General features: G+C 45.7%; 1 protein-coding gene across 1 annotated transcript in view; it reads right to left on the bottom strand.

Annotated features, from left to right (window-relative positions):
* Nucleotides 1-17,715, bottom strand: part of LOC147100266 (uncharacterized) — a 49,516-nt gene that overhangs the window by 26,508 nt on the left and 5,293 nt on the right. Inside the window, exon 2 of the mRNA XM_085968224.1 lies at nucleotides 8,295-8,455. Within this exon, the coding sequence (XP_085824350.1) occupies nucleotides 8,295-8,455 (161 nt within the window). The remainder of the gene's footprint in view (nucleotides 1-8,294; nucleotides 8,456-17,715) is intronic.

The raw sequence follows: 17,715 nt of genomic DNA on the forward strand, positions 1-17,715 counted from the left end.
TAACATTGAGCTTGGTACAGATATAGTCTCCTAGTTTCTCCTTCATTCTAGTTTCTGGTTCAACCTCTGGACTGCTGTCTGTCACATTGTCTTTGCTTACACATTCTCCTACCTGGCTCGCCATTTTGTAAGGGGGGTTATCTTACACCCAGGTAGTCCTGGGTACCTCAGGCTGATGTACAGTCCCTGAGGAGTTTGGGGCTTTTGACTGTTTATAGCAAATCACAGTCCTCAGAGAATTTCTCTGAGTAAGTGCTTCTTGGTTGTTTATACCAGATACAACCCCAGGCAGAGTTTCAGCCTGTCCCACTTAATCTAACTGCTCATTCCCAATTGCAGCTCATCCCCCAAATTACTGGCGTGAGGTTTTGAATCCCACTTCCCCCACTACTGTTCTACAACGCGAATTACAGCTTGGACATTTGTGACAGATTCAAATTGCAGTAACCAGAAGCAGACACCGGATAAAAGATACAACTCACTTTATTTGGACACGTGAAACACAAGCAAGGCAATAATCTCAGTACCGAACTCTACACAGCACTTCCCACTGAAAGTTCCTTGATGTCTTTAAACCTGAACAAGTTCTTAAAACAGCACCTTAAACATAGAACTTTAAACTTAACCAATCGTTCTGGGAAGGGAAAACATAGGGTGAAACCGAACTAAAATGACCTTAAACCCTATTCCTATTACCACAAGCCTCCCATCCTCCTATCACTAAGTGGGGTGATCCTCATTGAGGAAAGCTCATACTCACAGTCCCCTTCCGTACGGTTTTGAAAACGCTTTCGGTCCGGAACAGCGCGCTTTTCTCCCCCCTCGCTCTCCGGTCTCTGGTTCCGATGCCTCCGTGGTCCGCAGGCTTCTTCTTCCTTCCTTCTCGTCGGGCGTTCCTTCGACTCTGCCTCCACACGCACAAGCTGTCTGTGAGATTCTCACCCCAGTTATACTGTATCTGGGCTTGAGAGTCCTTTGTCTTTAGATACCAATAATGGTCCGGTGATGGCTGTCCCCTTGTGTCCGGTCCGGTGGTCAAAGTGTGAGTAGGTGCGAAGTGTAGACTAGATTGTCCGTTAATCCTTTTCCTTTGTCTTGTTTGGCTTTGGAAGCTCCTGGCTCTGACCAGTCTGTTCCCTCTTTGTGAGGTTTGTTTTGGGTTGAGCTCTTGCCCTATAGAGGTGTTGCATCTGGTGTTTTGGGTTGGGGTGACCAGGGCCTTTAGATGCTAATGGCCCCCAGTTCACCCTTCCTTCTGGAATGTTCTGTCGGTTGAGAATGATGTGTTGCCTTTTTAAAGAAAATGTTTTTCATGGGATCCTCCTTTCCGGGGTCCGGGGACCCCTTCCAACTCTGGGTAGAGGTTCTCGTATGGCCTCTCCCCAACTGGGAGACCCCCACCTTCCCCTCAGCTTAAACTAGAAATTACCACGCACACACAATTCAAAATCACACAGTTTAAACAGGTTTCTGGGGAAATGCCCCCTTCTTAGCTCGGGCAATCCGCAGCTTTCTGGGACCCTGCTGTGTCCTTGGGATCCTTGTGACCCTTACACATTTCATTTATATTTTTTACCATCTTAATGACTCGTTAATGTATATACTTGCGATCGCCCACTTGACGTCCCAATTAGCTATTTTGATCTGATGTTGGGCTGTATTTACACGGCAGGATGACATTATTCCCAGCTCACCTCCAAATTGTGCTCCCGATTTTTGTTTCAGCTGTTGTTGTGCCTGGTGTTGCACGGGATATAAAAATAATATGTTATGTATTAAACTCGTAATAATATTCATGCCAACCTAAAAGGTGGCCAACAGGTTCAAAAAAGCTGACAACTCAAGAACGACCCTGACATGTGGAAACGGGTTACATGGGCTTTGTACCTTAAGCTATAGGTATACACAGCATTCCTTAACTGGCATTACAGGGAAGAAAACAAGTACATGAAGGGAAAACCCAAATGTTGATGGCACAAAATTGGTGGTGGTTTTCTCGGGCATCTGGGGCTTGGTTCCCTGGATTTAAAAAAACATTGTGTTAAACTGATGTATTCTTCAGCGCTGATCCCTGCTTCTCTCTTCTCATCTCCAAAGCATAATTCTCAGCTTCTGCCTCTTCGTTCTCATCTTAATTAGTATTCATTTTTCCCTTCCCTCTATTGCCATGTATTTCCTCTTTCCTCGCCACTCCATGTCCCATTCTCTCTTCGCTGCATTGCCTGTCTATTTGCCTCTTTCATTGCCACCCTTTTCACATTTTCCTCTTTTATTGACATCCACTTTCCCTTTTCACTGCCATCCAATTCTTCCCCCTCTGTGCTCCCCAAGTCCCTCTTTAATCTGAGTGCCTAATGCACTGGAACAGACCCCTCGGCCCTCTCAATGCCACACCCAGTACAATATTGCAGCCTCTGCACAGTTTAGGGGGGAACTGTTCTTGTAAGAGTTCCTGCCTCCAGTGCATTAGTCACCAGACTCGAGGAATAGGAGCCCAGTTTGCTGATTAATGTCAATGAATGCTGATGTTGACCAGGCTCCCAGAATGATGATTGTCACATGCAACATTGGCGATTGGCATGAATGCAACAATCTATGGGTCAGTGGTATAGCAACCTTAAGCCTCAGGCCTTTGCACCTCAGTTGCCAACATTGGTTGCTCTTCACCCACTGTTCTTTGAAAGAGAAAGAAGAGTTATAGGTTGCCTGCTGGGAGACCAGGGGTACCCTTTGCAGCTGTGACTCATAATACCTCTGCGATATCCACTCACAGAAATGTAGTGCAGGTGCAATGAAGCACATGTTACTACCTGGATGATAATAGAATAAAGTTGGGATCTTGGAGTAGCGCTTCAGATGTCTAAATTGATGGTGCGGCCCTTAAAGTGCAGTACTTCCAAGATCTCAAGTACAATCGCTGTCTTCTGCATGCTGCATTGCTTTGCTCTGCCTCACCATGGAGGAAAAAGAACAGAATGCTAAGGCCCTGGAGAAAAGGTGACTGAAAGTGAAAACAAGGAAGTAACTCCAGAACCACCAGTGTAGCAAGGAAGACTTGTGTGGCAGGATACACCAATACAGGATGCTTTCCATAAAAAACTAAAGCTGACCCATTTTAACAAATCATCAATACATACACACAAATTTTCCTTTCCCAAATCACCTTCTCCAACACTTTTCTGCAATGTTCCTGAAATTTCAACTATTCCAAACTTCAGCTCTGGCCCTGCCTTATCCTAAGTACTGACACATAAATAGTTGGCACAATATAAATGCTGGAAATACTCAACAGGTCAGGCAGGATCTGTGGAGAGAGAAACGGAGTTAATGGCTGGAATTTCCCCTACCTGGGCGGGTCCGGTGCGGGCGGTGGCCATGGCGGGTCGCGACCCCGTTGCTGGCTCCATCCCACTGCACAAAACGACTTTACGTCAATAGAGCCTATTAAGCCCGCCCTGCGCATTACCCGGCCCAATTAAATGGCGCCGGTCTGCTGACGTCATCCATGACGCGTTTTCAGCTGGGATATTTAAAGGGGCCATGGCCACATTACATTTGAATGTTAATCTAAAATAGTGCTGTCAGTGTACTACAACATTGGAGTGCTGCAAGCACTGACAATGACTGCACAGAGGCAGAGGGCTGCACCCAGATTCTCCGATGACTCCCTCCGTATGCTTGTGGAGGGAGTCAGAGCACGCAGGGAGGCCCTCTTCCCTTCCAATGGATGAAAGAGACCTTTCGAGGAGACGGAAACAGCCTGGTTGGAGATTGCAGAGGTCAACAGCAGGGATGTCGTCAGAAGGACTTGGGTGCAGTGCTGCAAATGTTTCAATTATCTCATTAGATCAGGAAACGTGAGTGCAAAGCCACACTCAACTTAATCCTGCTGTGCCTCTCATCACATCCCGATCACTCTGCCTTCCCAACCCTACTCCTGCACATCCTTACTCACATCAACATACCTTGCACGTCCACCCACCCCTCTCTCTCTCTTATCTACATTATCACATCCCCATCTGACTAACCACCCCTCACACTCACCCTCATCCTAATGCAATCATACCAACTAACAAGGAAGCCACTTGGCTTTGGCACCCCACTCCATCATAGTCTCCCTCTAAAGATCTAACCCATCCATTCCTTACACTCATTCCATCACTCTCACTCAACCTTCTCTTTCCCTCCTTGCAGGAAAAGAGAGCCCAAAATAAGAGGGAGAGAACCGACGGTAACTCTCCATCATTTGCAAACCTTACAACAGCAGAGGAGGCTGCTTTAGAAATATCTGGAGTCGCCGAGGAGCTGGAGGTGGGAGACAGAGAGAGGAGGACATCTCAGTAACCTGGTGACAGAATTACATATCATACAGCTACATGGCATACATCAGTCACTCATATGGGGACTGATGTCAGCAGCCATTGAATGGTCATCATTTGCATAATGGTATCTGTACCCAGTCTTCATATGACATATCTAACCCATCTCTTTACTCTCCCACAGGTCCATCAAGAGCACCCCCCAACCCCCACTGTCTAGGAGGAAGAGGAAGACGACTCCTCAGAAGAGCCTCCAGCCTCTGAGGATGCACCATCATCAGACATAAGCGCACCCAGCACCAGCGCGGATACGCACACCTGGTTGGGTCCCACACGACATAGAGTAGTGTTGTCACCTGGTGTCTCACAACTCACAAGTGAGCAACAGCAAATGGTGGAGACAGAGACAGCAGTGGAGACTCCTCGTGGGAGGGCACAGGACGCTCCTAGCTCTGCTCAGCTGCATGCAGACGCTGAGCCTCGGACACCATCCAGAAAGAGGGCCATCCTGGAGGTGCAGGAAGAAGTGCAGGGGACTCTGACAGGTTTTGCGAACACGATGTCTGCAAATGTTCAGAGAATGGATGAGTCCATCTCCAACATGAGCACCATCGTGTCGCAGGCGATGGCGACTGTAGGCTTCTCCATGGCTAGGATGGCCACCTACATGGAGCAGCTAATGCGCTACTCACATGGTATCAATGGAGAATAGATGGCAGAAGCTCATAGACCTCCTCTCTAGGAGGGATGTCAGCATAGATCTAGGTCCTCATGGCCCCATTGATGTGCAGCAAGGTGCTCTCCAGCTCCTTGGCTGCAGGGAAGTAAGCAGGCTGCCTCTACCTCTGCTGAAGCCACCGGGGTAGCACCTCATAGGAGCACACAGAAGAGAAAGATAACACGCAAGTAGATTCACAAGGGTAGCCACTTGGGTGTTGTATCCAATGTTTATGTAAAATTTCCGTTCATGTGCTGTGAAACATAAAAATCTTTATTTTCTACACTTTCCAGTCTTGGACAGATTTGTGTGCACCTTTGTAAGTGGCTTAGTGAGTTGCAGTGAATGGTGAGACATAATGGTACCTCCAGCAATATTGGAGATGTTTTAAGGTGTTGGTGTGGGGTGGTGCCAACCTGGCACATCATGTGGCAGCCCCATATGGGTGTACAGCATAAAGTTAAGAAAATTTGGCCATGATGAGGCCATCCCTGGCCTCTCGGGCAGCAATGTGCTCAGGTGCTGATGCCCCTGTCCTGTGCAGCATCAGGTGGTTGTGGAGAAGGTTGGTGCTGCTGGTGTACCTGGTGCTGCTGGTGTTGGGGCTCATCATGGTCAGATTCTGAGGACCAAGGTGAAACAGCATAAACGGCACCCATATTGATGGAATAAATGGCAGGTGAAGTAGAGATGACACTGGATAGAGACTTTGTTGGAAAGACTTGCAGCCTGCAGAAAGCTCAATCTGTGCTGGGAATACAGTCAGCAACAGCTTCTGTCTGAGGAAAGTGATCAGCTTTCAGTTGGGAGCTTTTATACTACACTTGATGCTGTCAACTAATCAGCTGGATCAATGGCCACTCAACTCCCACCTCAGGTTGACAGACATGGTCCCCGTGCAGCGTGAGTCCCGTGGGCATCCAGTGCAATTGTAAAGGTAAGGTTAAAAAGACTCTTAAGGGTCTGAGAACAAGCTAATAATCCTTTAAATTGGGTCACCCGCCTCTGCCAGGTGGGCTGCTGCTGCACTGATAGACGTGCCCGAGGGAAAGGCGGGTGGCGGCGGGATGACGGCGGGTTCCCAACCCGCTGCAGGAAATTTCAGCTTTCCCACCCAACCCACCTCCAATCGTGCCCGCACGAACCCTGGAAAATTCCGGCCAATGTTTCAGAGATACTTAACGCTGTTTTGGTTGCTGAAAGACCAAAGCTTTGTTTTTATTCTTTACTATTTTATAACCTCATTCATGCGATGGGGATAAGTCATTCTCCATGCTTGATGGTACTATGACTTGGCTCTAATTCATACAAAATGACTGAAGCCTTTTAAGGTTCAATAGATAATTCTTGAATGGGTTCACAAATACAAATTACTTTTCTTTAAAAAGAAAGACTGCATTTCTATAGCACCTTTCATAACCTCAGGATCTCCCAAAGCACTTTACAACCAATGAAGTACTTTTGAGATGCAGTCACTGTTGTAATGTAGGAAATGCGGCAGCCAGTTTGCACACAGCAAGGTCCCACAAACAGCAATGTGATAATTACCAGATAATCTGTTTTAGTGATGTTGACTGTGGGATAAATATTGGCCCCAGGACATCGGGGATAACTCCCCTGCTCTTCTTCGAAACAGTGCCATGGGATCTTTTACTTCCACCTGAGAGAGCAGACGGGGCATCGGTTTAACGTCTCATCCGAAAGACGGCACCTCTGACAGTGCTGCTCTCCCTCAGGTCAGCCTAGATTTTGTGCTCAAGTCGCTGGAGTGGGACTTGAACCCACAACCTTCTGACTCAGAAGCAAAGCCACGGCTGACACAATATTTCTTAGTGCCTCAAAATTAAAAACACCCAACAACAATTGTTAAATTGCTCAACGGTCAAAATGATTTTTTCTGAATATACAAGTAAAGAATAACAGGTAGCAATGTGTTTCAAAACTGTGATACAGCTCTGAGTTCAGATCTTTAGCTCTTGTGGTTTATCAACATCGCATGAACCTCTCAATGTGCTATTGAATTGTAACACTCTAACGTATATATTATCCCATATATATGTGCAATAGATGAAAGTACAAAAGACCACACGTGCTTCTAAGTGCAACTATGGTTTAGCGGGATTGGTCCTACTGTGAATTTCTGAAAGCTCAGTTCTAAAATGAAGCTTTGTTCTGGTTTGGTTTTATCGTATTTTCTTGTTTTTGCAGGTAACAAATAATTTCTTTGCGCTCTTTTAACATGAAATGCTAGCCACATTTTGAAGCATTTTGTAGCACATTGCAGATGGTGCAGATCAAAATTATAAGCAAATTAGGTCACTGCTCTTTTGTTTTAGTCATTCATCCACACTACAAAGTGTTATAAAGTATCTACAGCACAGAAACAGGCCAAACAGCCCAACAGGTCCATGCCAGTGTTTATGCTCCACACGAGCCTCCTCCCACCATCTCACCCCATCAACACATCCTTCTATTTTCTTCTCATGTGTTTTTCTAGCTTCCCCTTAAATGCATTTATTCTATTCACCTCAACCACTCCCTGTGGTAGCGAGTTCCACATTCTCACCACTCTCTGGGTAAAGAAGTTTCTCCTGAATTCCCTATTGGATTCATTAGTGATTATCTTATGTTTATGGCCCCGAGTTCTGGTTTCGCCCGCAAGTGAAAACATTTTCTCTACGTCTACCCTATCAAACCCTTTCAAAATCTTAAAGACCTCTATCAGGTCACCTCTCAGTCTTCTCTTTTCTATAGAAAAATGCTCCAACCTGTTCAATCTTTTCTGATAGGTATAAATCTCTCAGTTCTGGTATCATTCTAGTAAATATCTTTTGCATCGTCTCCAGTGCCTCTATGTCATTTTTATGACATTACCATTTTATAATATGGAGAGAAGAACTGTGCACAGTACTCCAAGTGTGGTCCAACCAAGTTTCTATACAAGTCTAACATACCTTCTCTGCTTTTCAGTTCTATGCAGAATTGAACCCCAGTGCTTTGTTTGCTTTGTTATGGCCTTATTAATCTGCTATGCCAGATTTAATGACAAGCTTATCAAACTACTTTAAAAAAATTAAATATCAAAAATCACAAGTAAGGAAGGATAAATGCTACTTTTCGTGAACAAAGAACAGGAGATTGGTGAATTGAGGACAATTCAAGGGGCTATAAAAATTACAAGAACATTTCAAAGCAGAAAATAGAGACAGCTTCAATAATTCTTTTATTCATCTTCTAGTTTTGTCATTTTTTTTTACCGTCTTAGCTGACTCGTTAATGACTGCACTTGCGATCGCCCACTCGATTTCCAAGTAGCCATTTAGACCTGACCCTGGGCCGTATTTACAGGGCATGGTGACATTATCTCCAGCTCGCCTCCAAATCGTTTTCTCATCTTTTGCTTCAGCAGCTGCTGTGTCTGGTAACGGAACAGAAAAAGAATAAGTTAAGTATTAAACTTGTAACAGTCGTGTCGTGGGCCGTGCGGTGCATTAGATCACCAATATGCACCACTGTGGAATGCACGCACCTGTGGCTTATGTCCACAATCTCCCACATCACTCTGTTGCTACGCATAACTGTGTTTCAGTGGAAAAGCAACAAGTGCAGATAAAGCACTTCTTCAAAAGGAAGGAATGTAAAGCCACCTCCGTGTTACTCTCTCGCATTTCCTAATGGTCGAAGCCAGGGAAAAGTTGCCTTCTTGCCCTCTCCTTCTTCAGCTTCTACAAGGCATGAGAAACCAGATTGGCAAGATTTAAAAAAAGAAGGGTTTTCATATGTGTAGTGTATGTGCCTTTAAGAGCCCCCTGTGTACTGTAATGCCGGTAATGGCCACTCAGGCTATATAAGCCTGTATATTGTGTTGCATCAGTTAGTTCACCTCCAGACTTTGTTCAGTAAACACCTGTGAAACCAACTCCTGCCTTCAGTGTCTCTATTAACACACGTATACAACAGTGGCGACGAATTGGAAACGGACCTACCTGCAATTCGGCAGCACCTCAAGGACATTGATTCCTCAGACGTCCAAAGTCGAAGAAAAGCAAGAAAAGAAAAACTGTGGTTTCACCAGCTAGCCGAGCTGGTGGCAGGTACTGCAATAATCCTTCCTGGGCGGGCTGGGGCTCCATCGGCTGGCTCTGCGGCGAGGCCAAGCAGCGAAGGCGGAGGCAAGCAAAAACAGATGGGGGGGCACTCGGGAGACGGCCGGCGCTGCAAAGCAGGTCGGCGTTCGGACCTAGCAGAGGGGGGGGAAAGTCCCAGAGAGTCCAGTGGGAACGAGTCTCCACCTGTAAATAAATTTTTTTTTAAAAACCGCGGAAAACAGCATTGTCAGCAGCAGCAGCGGCGGGAAAGCGCGGGAAGCGCCATTTTTTTCCCAGGATGCCTAAGGCTGGCAATATTGATGCTTTTGATAACAATATAGAGGATTGGACCACATATGTGGAAAGAGTGGAGGTATATTGCACAGCAAATGGAATAGAAAATGATTAAAAGGCGTCAGTACTTCTAAATCTAATGGGCGCAAAGACATACGGGCTGTTACGAAACTTAATCACTCCAGCCAAACCCAAGGACAAGAATTTTAAGGAAATTGTTGATACCCTACAGGAGCACTTAAACCCAACACCGCTACTGATAGCGGAACGATTCAAATTCTTCAAGAGGAGTCAGCACAAGAATGAAAGTAACGCTGATTACCTCACCGAATTAAGAAAGCTATCAAAGCACTGCCAATTCGGGGCAGGACTGGCAGATTCTCTTCGAGACAAATTCATCTGCGGTCTCCTAAGTGAAGGAACACAGAAAAGGCTGCTTTCTGAGAAAGATTTGACACTGGACAAGGCTTTCAGTATGGCTGTATCATACGAAGCAGCCGCAAGAGGAGCTGCAGAGATACAGCAAAAGACACAGGACTTCGGCACCCATGAAATGACACAGGGTTTTGAGAGATGTTATCGCTGTGGCAGATCCACCCATGACCAGAGGGACTGCTGGTTCAAGGACAAAGCATGCAGGCAATGCGGAAAGATTGGACACATTGCACGGGTATGCCGATCTGGACAAAAAAAAATCCACGGACAGGAAAAAAAAAATCAATAAAGAAAAGTACAGAAAGGTACAAATGATGACGGACAGTAGCTCCGAAGACCAGAAGAGCGATAGCGACTCCGGAAACAAGAGACTAAGCTGTCTCAAATTATATAATGTAATTGCCAAAGAAGATTACCAGACCATTTGGGTTACCCTCACGATAGCAGGGTCCCCAGTTAAAATGGAGCTAGATACAGGATCAGCTCTGACCGTCATAAATCGACGGGATTATGAGCGGCTATTTCCGCATATACCTTTAAAAGACACATCCATTATCTTGAAAACATATACGGGGCAGAAAGTATACCCCAAAGGAAAAATAAGGGTGCCTGTTGTATACAACGGCAAGGAAATACAGAAGTTGTATTTATACATTCTACAAGATGGTGGTCCACCGCTGTTGGGACGTGAATGGATCAGGAAGATACGTTTAGACTGGCACTCCATTCAGGCACTGACGGTGACCAGTAAGAAAAAAAATGATGATGACTGTTAAGTCTGTGGGTTGTATTATAAATAATCACAGACTCCACTGTTAACAAAATAAAACACGTCTTTACTATTCAGAGGCTCGGGCGATTCTGCCCTAGTTAACGTATCACAACCCTTATATACTGGTGTGGTCACTATCGGTATTACAGTATACATGAGCCAATAGATAGTGCCACCCTAAAGTAGTGCTCTTAAAGGCGAACGGTTACATTCTATAGTTCCCTTAAAGGTAAACGGTTACATACACAACACTCCTCCCTTCCTAGCTTATTACTTACAGAATCCCGTTAAACATACAATCTTCAACTTTATATAAACAGTTTGCAGATATACTCTCGATGGAGTCAACGTCATATAACAATTTACAGATATACTCTCAATGGAGTCAACGTCATATAACAGTTTACAAACATACTCTCAGTGGAATCAGTTTACAGGTTCAGTCTCTGTGGGAACAGTTCATAAATTCAGTCTCTGGTATTAATTAGTTCCAGACAGCATCCTCCATAGCCTTTTTTTTTTTTTTTTTTAACAGCTTGTACTTTCGTCCTGTTGAACCAGCAGTGCGGACTTATACAACCCACTGGCTGTCTTGATAATGTCCCTGGATTTATTTTACAAATTTAGCACCTTTCGTAGTGTTCGGACTGAGGTAGTAGAAGTAATAATATTTTAAACAGTTATTATTTTCTGCTTCTTCTTTTTCTTTTCTGCCTTTTTGAAACTCTCCGAGCTCTTTTCCCGGCTGCCATCTGTAGCGCCACCAACTCTCTATGTTCCTTAGACCTTAAGTGCTTCCTCAGGATTTCAGCACTTTGGGAGTTCCCATCACAATTTGGGCAGACCACATCCTCATAACATTCGGTGTCACTCAACAGGTCAAAACCCTTCTTCAAGCAATCATATTCATCCTGCTCTTCCTCGGATGTCTGCCCTTCCTTCCCTCCTGGCCTCATTTGTGCGTTCAATCCTTTCCCTTCCTTCAGGGATTTCGTTATCAGGCTATTTAATCCTTCTACTGAAGTAGCTGTTTCCCCATTCTCCTGTTCCCCTGGACGTAATTCAGCGTACTCCTCCATTTCATCCATCATTTTCTCCAATGCTTTCATCTTCTCTTCCTCTTGTACTTTGGCTTCCAGTGCTTGGAGAAGTTGCGCCTCGATGCTCTCTAGCTCATGTTCAGGGCCCATTCCCAGTTGAAACTGTTCTTCAAGTCGGTCAACCTCGGTAATTGCCGCCTCATATTTGTCTTGGGCTTCCTTCCATATTTTTATGAGTTCTGCCATGTCTTTCACCTCTACATCCTCATCTATGTATGGAACTTCTACCGATGAGTCTGTCTTGGCCCTGAGCTCCTCAAGAATTTCCTGCAGCCTTTGGACTTCTTGCTCATGTTCAACCTTTAGTTGCTCATATACTTCCAACGAAACTAGCTTTTCGGAGGTTGCTGAGTTAACCCCCTCCAGAATTGTAGTCTGGGCCTGTTCATACTGTTTTTTCAACTTCTCGCACTCTGCTTGTAAGGAGTCGTAGAGAAGAACTGGAATAAAATCCTGGCTTCCTGAAGATTCCTCTTCATTTGTTTCTTTCGCAATTTCCTGTTGGAGTTCAGCCAAGGCTGCTATGCTATCTGCCTCTCGAAGTCTCACTGCCATCAACTCTTCTTTATTCTTGCAGTCCATCTCAGCCATTTCCCGTTTACTTTCATTTAACTGAGTGAGTAGTCCCTTATTTTGGGCTGAGAGATATTGCACCTTCTCATGTAGACCCTTGCACTCCTTCTCTGCTTGACATAGCTGATTACCGCTGATTTGGTTCTGCGTTTCAAGTTCCAACATCCTTTGCTTAGCTTCTTTCAGTTTCGCCCCTATAAGCTCCTCTTGCAACATGGCCACATTATTCTCATCAGGTAAAGAAGCGTTTCTCTTTTCCATGTCCAAGATTTGTTTCTGCATCTCCTTAAGAGCACCCTGTGATTCAACTTCTCTTAACTTTGCCTGCACTAGCTCCGTCTCTAATTGCAGAACAAAATCCTCAGTGCAGCGTGATTTGCCCTTCTGCTGTATCTCTAGATCATGCAAATATTCTAACCCCTGAACATCATCAGGGAGATGTGATCGGTAATTGGTCACGATGGCTCTATGGTCGCTCTCTGCTTGAGCCAGTAGGTTCTGTTGTCTTTCCAGACTCTCCCATTCGGTGTCATAGAACTTTTTCATTGTTTTCATCTCTTGTACGAGGCGGTAACTTAATTGTTCTAATTGTTGTTGTACTTTGAAATAGTGTTGAGTTCGAGCCCGGTGTTCCTCCGTAATGCATATGTCTGTAGCTTGAACAGACTCAGAATTCTCTGTCTTTATGCACGCCATCGATTTTCCAACCTTAGTCTGTGAGTTAATGTTAACCTTGTTTTTCATACATAAGCTGGACTTATCGTCTTCCGGCTCAGAGTCTGAGCTGCTTGTCTGCACCGAGTCCTCACTCGTCATTGCTTGTCGGTAGTGCCATTCCATGTCTATTTTCTTGATCCACTCCCGTCCTAGAAGTGGTGGTCCTCCCTCAGGTAGTACGTACAAATTCATTCTTGGGTGTACTTTACCCCTATCTCTCACCTTGACTCTTATTTTCCCCATGGGGTATACGCGATGCCCCGTGTATGTCTGTAATACGAACTTGGTATTTCTTAAGGGTATGTGAGAGAATAGTCGGTGGTAGTCCTTTTGGTTGATGACTGATACAGCTGATCCCGTGTCCAGCTCCATTCGTACTTGGACTCCAGCTATTTTTAGTGTGACCCAGATCGTCTGTAGATCATTTACTTTACCCACATTGTGGATTCTCAGACTATCCAACTCCTGGCTGTTTGGGTCTGAGTCTGAATTTTGTTCGTCTGAACTCTTTTCAGCCACCTGATGCACCTTGTTGTACTTTTCTTGTGGTGGTGGCTTCCTTTGCTTGTTGGTCTTCTTTCCGGACCTGCATACCTTTGCGATGTGACCCAGTTTGCCACATTTCCTGCACTCTTGGTTCTTAAACCAGCACTGATTCTGGTCGTGCGTTGTCTTTCCACAACGGTAGCATTTGGGAGTGCTTGCTGTAATTTGGTCCACCCCGAGTGCCGCCGCCTTTAGCTGCATTTCCGCCATCCCTTTCGCTGCGGCTTCGTGCGATGAAGCTATGAGGACAGCCCTGTCCAGTGTGAGGTCGTTTTCTTCCAGAAGTCGCTTCTGCGTTCCTTCTTTGGCCAAGCCGCATACGAACTTGTCCCGCAGCGCCTCTGTCAAATTCCCTCCAAACTGGCAGTATTTCGCTAGCTTACGCAGTTCGACTAAGTATTCCGCATTGCTTTCATCTTGCCTCTGGGTTCTGGCGTAAAATTTAAATCGTTCAGCCAGCATCAACGGTGTGGGGTTCAAGTGATCCTTCAACACTGTTACGATCTCTTCGAAGGTCTGGTCCACTGGTTTAACTGGTGCTATTAGATGTTTCAAAAGCCCGTATGTTTTTGCTCCCATCGAATTTAACAAAGTTATTGCCTTGTTGTCATCCTCAATTTCGTTGGCTACGCAATATATTTCTATGCGTTCCACATACGTGGCCCAGTCTTCTATTTCAGCATTAAAGTCATTAATATTTCCTCGCTTAGGCATCTTCTTCTCTTTTCGAGTACAGTACAAGTATTACTTTACTTATTATTAATTTTCTTCTCTCTTCTTGAGAACACCACAAGTATTGCTGTACTTATACTTATTTTCCCTCTCTTCTTGAGAACACACCAGCCTTTCTGAAAAATTTTATTACTTTCCTGAAATTCTTAATAATTTCCAAGATGGCGGTTTCCCGCTTCTTCCTTCTTCTTCAGCGGTTTCCCCGCAAAAAATGGCGGCTTTCCCGCGCTTCTCGCTCTCCCCGCCCACTTCGATGGCGGTTTTCCCGCGCTTCTCGGCGCTCTCCGCCCACTTCAATGGCGGTTATCACCCGTTCCCCGACGCTGACTTTCAGCCCGAGTGCGGGCCTTATCAGCGGATGCGATCGATGGCCCGGCTGCGCCTCGCACTTGAAAGCGGCCCCCGGCCTCTGGCTCACCCGCTCGCGCGGCTCTTGCTCGCTCCCTCCCGGGCTCTGGCTTACCCGCTCGCGCGTTTCACCGCGGCTCTTATTGCGATCGCCCTGTCTTTGCAGCCAACGCTGCGGCTTACCCACGAGGTTATGGAGGCTTCAGGGTCCTAATGCCTGTCGCTTCCAGCCTGTCGGTTCCAGACTGGTGAGGATTGAAACCTCTCTTCAACGTCCTGTCTTCGGACGAAGCCGCCGTGGAACAACTGCCGCAGGGTTCGAATCCTGACTCGTCGCCAATGTTAAGTCTGTGGGTTGTATTATAAATAATCACAGACTCCACTGTTAACAAAATAAAACACGTCTTTACTATTCAGAGGCTCGGGCGATTCTGCCCTAGTTAACGTATCACAACCCTTATATACTGGTGTGGTCACTATCGGTATTACAGTATACATGAGCCAATAGATAGTGCCACCCTAAAGTAGTGCTCTTAAAGGCGAACGGTTACATTCTATAGTTCCCTTAAAGGTAAACGGTTACATACACAACAATGACGTCATACCTGAACGATTAAAAGACATCTTGGCCAACGCCAAGGAAGTGTTTCAAGAGAAACTAGGAACCTTGAAAGGCATCACCGCCTCAATAAAAGTGGAAGATGTGGCAATTCCCAAGTTTTTTAAAGCAAGGCCGGTGCCATACGCAATTCGTCCAGCAGTCGAGGCAGAGCTGGAGAATTTGGAAAAGGCAGGCGTATTATCCAAGATAGATTGGAGCGAGTGGGCAACACCCATCGTCCCGGTCATGAAGAAAACGTTGAATAATGATAAATCTGAAGAACAGAAAAATTTGCATCTGTGGAGACTTCAAGGTGGCTGTAAACCCGATCCTTCACACGGTACAGTATCCTCTTCCGAGGATAGAAGATATTTTCGCCTCACTATCCGGAGGGAAACGTTTCACCAAAATTGACTTGGCACAGGCATATCTACAGATGGAGGTTGAAGAGGCCTCTAGAAAGTATCTCACGATAAATGCACACAAAGGCCTGTACCAGTACAATCGACTGGTTTTCGGAGTAGCATCAGCTCCAGCTATCTGGCAAAGAGCTATGGAGCAAGTCCTCCAAGGGATTCCGGGGACTCAATGCTACCTAGACGACATCCTTGTAACAGGAGAAAACGACAACGAGCACCTTGCCAATTTGGAGCAGGTGCTCACTAGGCTGAGAGAACGGGGCCTACGAGCAAATCGCCCCAAGTGCGAATTTTTCCAGAAACAAATATCATATTGTGGCCACATAATTAATAAGGAAGGGTTGCATAAGTCACCTGAAAAAATTGAAGCGGTCATAAAAGCCCCAGCACCTGAAAATGTTTCACAATTAAGGTCGTTCCTGGGATTGATAAATTACTATCATAAATTTTTACCGAACTTATCAACTCTTCTGCACCCTCTTAATGAACTGCTACAAACAGGAGTAATTTGGAAATGGAGCGAAGACTGTAAACGTGCCTTCCATAAATGCAAAGATTTAATCACGTCCAAGGAAGTTTTGGCTCATTACAACCCATCAATGCCAATCAGACTGGCGTGCGATGCATCCCCTTACGACGTAGGAGCGGTATTATCGCATAGATTCCCTGATGGCTCGGAACGGCCGATAGCTTTTGCGTCACGCTCATTGAACTCAGCTGAGCGTAACTATGTCCAAATCGACAGGGAAGCACTCAGCCTGGTATGGGGAGTGAAGAAATTCAACCATTACCTACACGGACAAAAATTTACCTTGTTGACTGACCATCAACCCCTCATCTCCATATTCAACCCTAAAAAGAGTGTTCCCATTATGACAGCGCAAAGGCTACAGAGGTGGTCCCTTTTTCTAGGGGCACACCAATATGACATAGAATACAAAGGATCAAAACAGCATGGGAATGCTGACGGTTTATCACGCCTACCGTTGCCAACGGTAGAAGAGGCACCTACAGTAGACCCAGTGGAGATGTTCCACTCTACCATAGTCGAATGTCTACCAGTAACAAATTCTGCCATTGAAAGGGAAACGAGAAATGACCCGACTCTCTCATGAGTCTACGATTTAACAGTGAAGGGATGGCCAGCACATGGCGAACCACTGTTGCCAGCATTCTCGCAAAGAAGAGAACAGCTGTCAGTGTGCCGAGGAACCTTGATGTGTGGATCCAGAGTGGTGATTCCACCCAAACTCCAGGAGAAAGTGCTAAAGGAGCTTCACGAGGGGCATCTGGGTGGGGTGAAAATGAAGAACCTAGCCAGGGCGTTTGTATGGTGGCCAGGTATCGATGGAGACATCGAAGAAATGACCAAGAGCTGCCTAGGATGCCAGAAGGTCCAAAACGCTCCACCACAAGCCCCTCTACATCCATGGGAGTGGCCCTCATCTCCATGGCAAAGGGTACACATCGACTTTGCTGGTCCATTTATGGACTCAATGTTCTTAATCGCGGTTGATGCACACTCCAAGTGGCCGGAGGTAATAAAGATGTCCTCCACCACCACGGAAAAAACCATCACAGTATTAAGGACCATATTTGCCAGGTATGGGCTGCCTGAACAGATCTGTTCTGATAATGGACCACAATTTGTGTCCGAAGAATTCAGGAAGTTCTTAAAAAACAATGGGGTTAAGCACTACACGTCCGCCCCATACCATCCCGCCACCAATGGATTGGCTGAAAGGTTTGTCCAGACCTTCAAGAAGGCCATAAAGGCCATGGGTAATGAAGACATAAAACTTCAGCATAAGGTAGATAACTTCTTGTTTGCATACAGGACTGCAACACATATGGTTACAAACCAAACTCCTGCCATGATGTTCTTCAATAGAAGCCTAAGATGCCGGCTGGATTTGATCAAGCCAAACATCAGAAGGGACGTGGAGAACCGGCAATTTCAAGGCATGAATGAAAGGCCAACTAGAACCTTCCAGATAGGTCAACAAGTTTTGGCCCAGGACTACCGTACCGAGAAATGGCAGCCTGGAACTAT

Source organism: Somniosus microcephalus, chromosome 26 (genome assembly GCF_052327205.1).
Source record: "Somniosus microcephalus isolate GS21.2 chromosome 26, FLI_Smic_1.0, whole genome shotgun sequence".
In the NCBI taxonomy this organism is placed as follows: domain Eukaryota; kingdom Metazoa; phylum Chordata; class Chondrichthyes; order Squaliformes; family Somniosidae; genus Somniosus; species Somniosus microcephalus.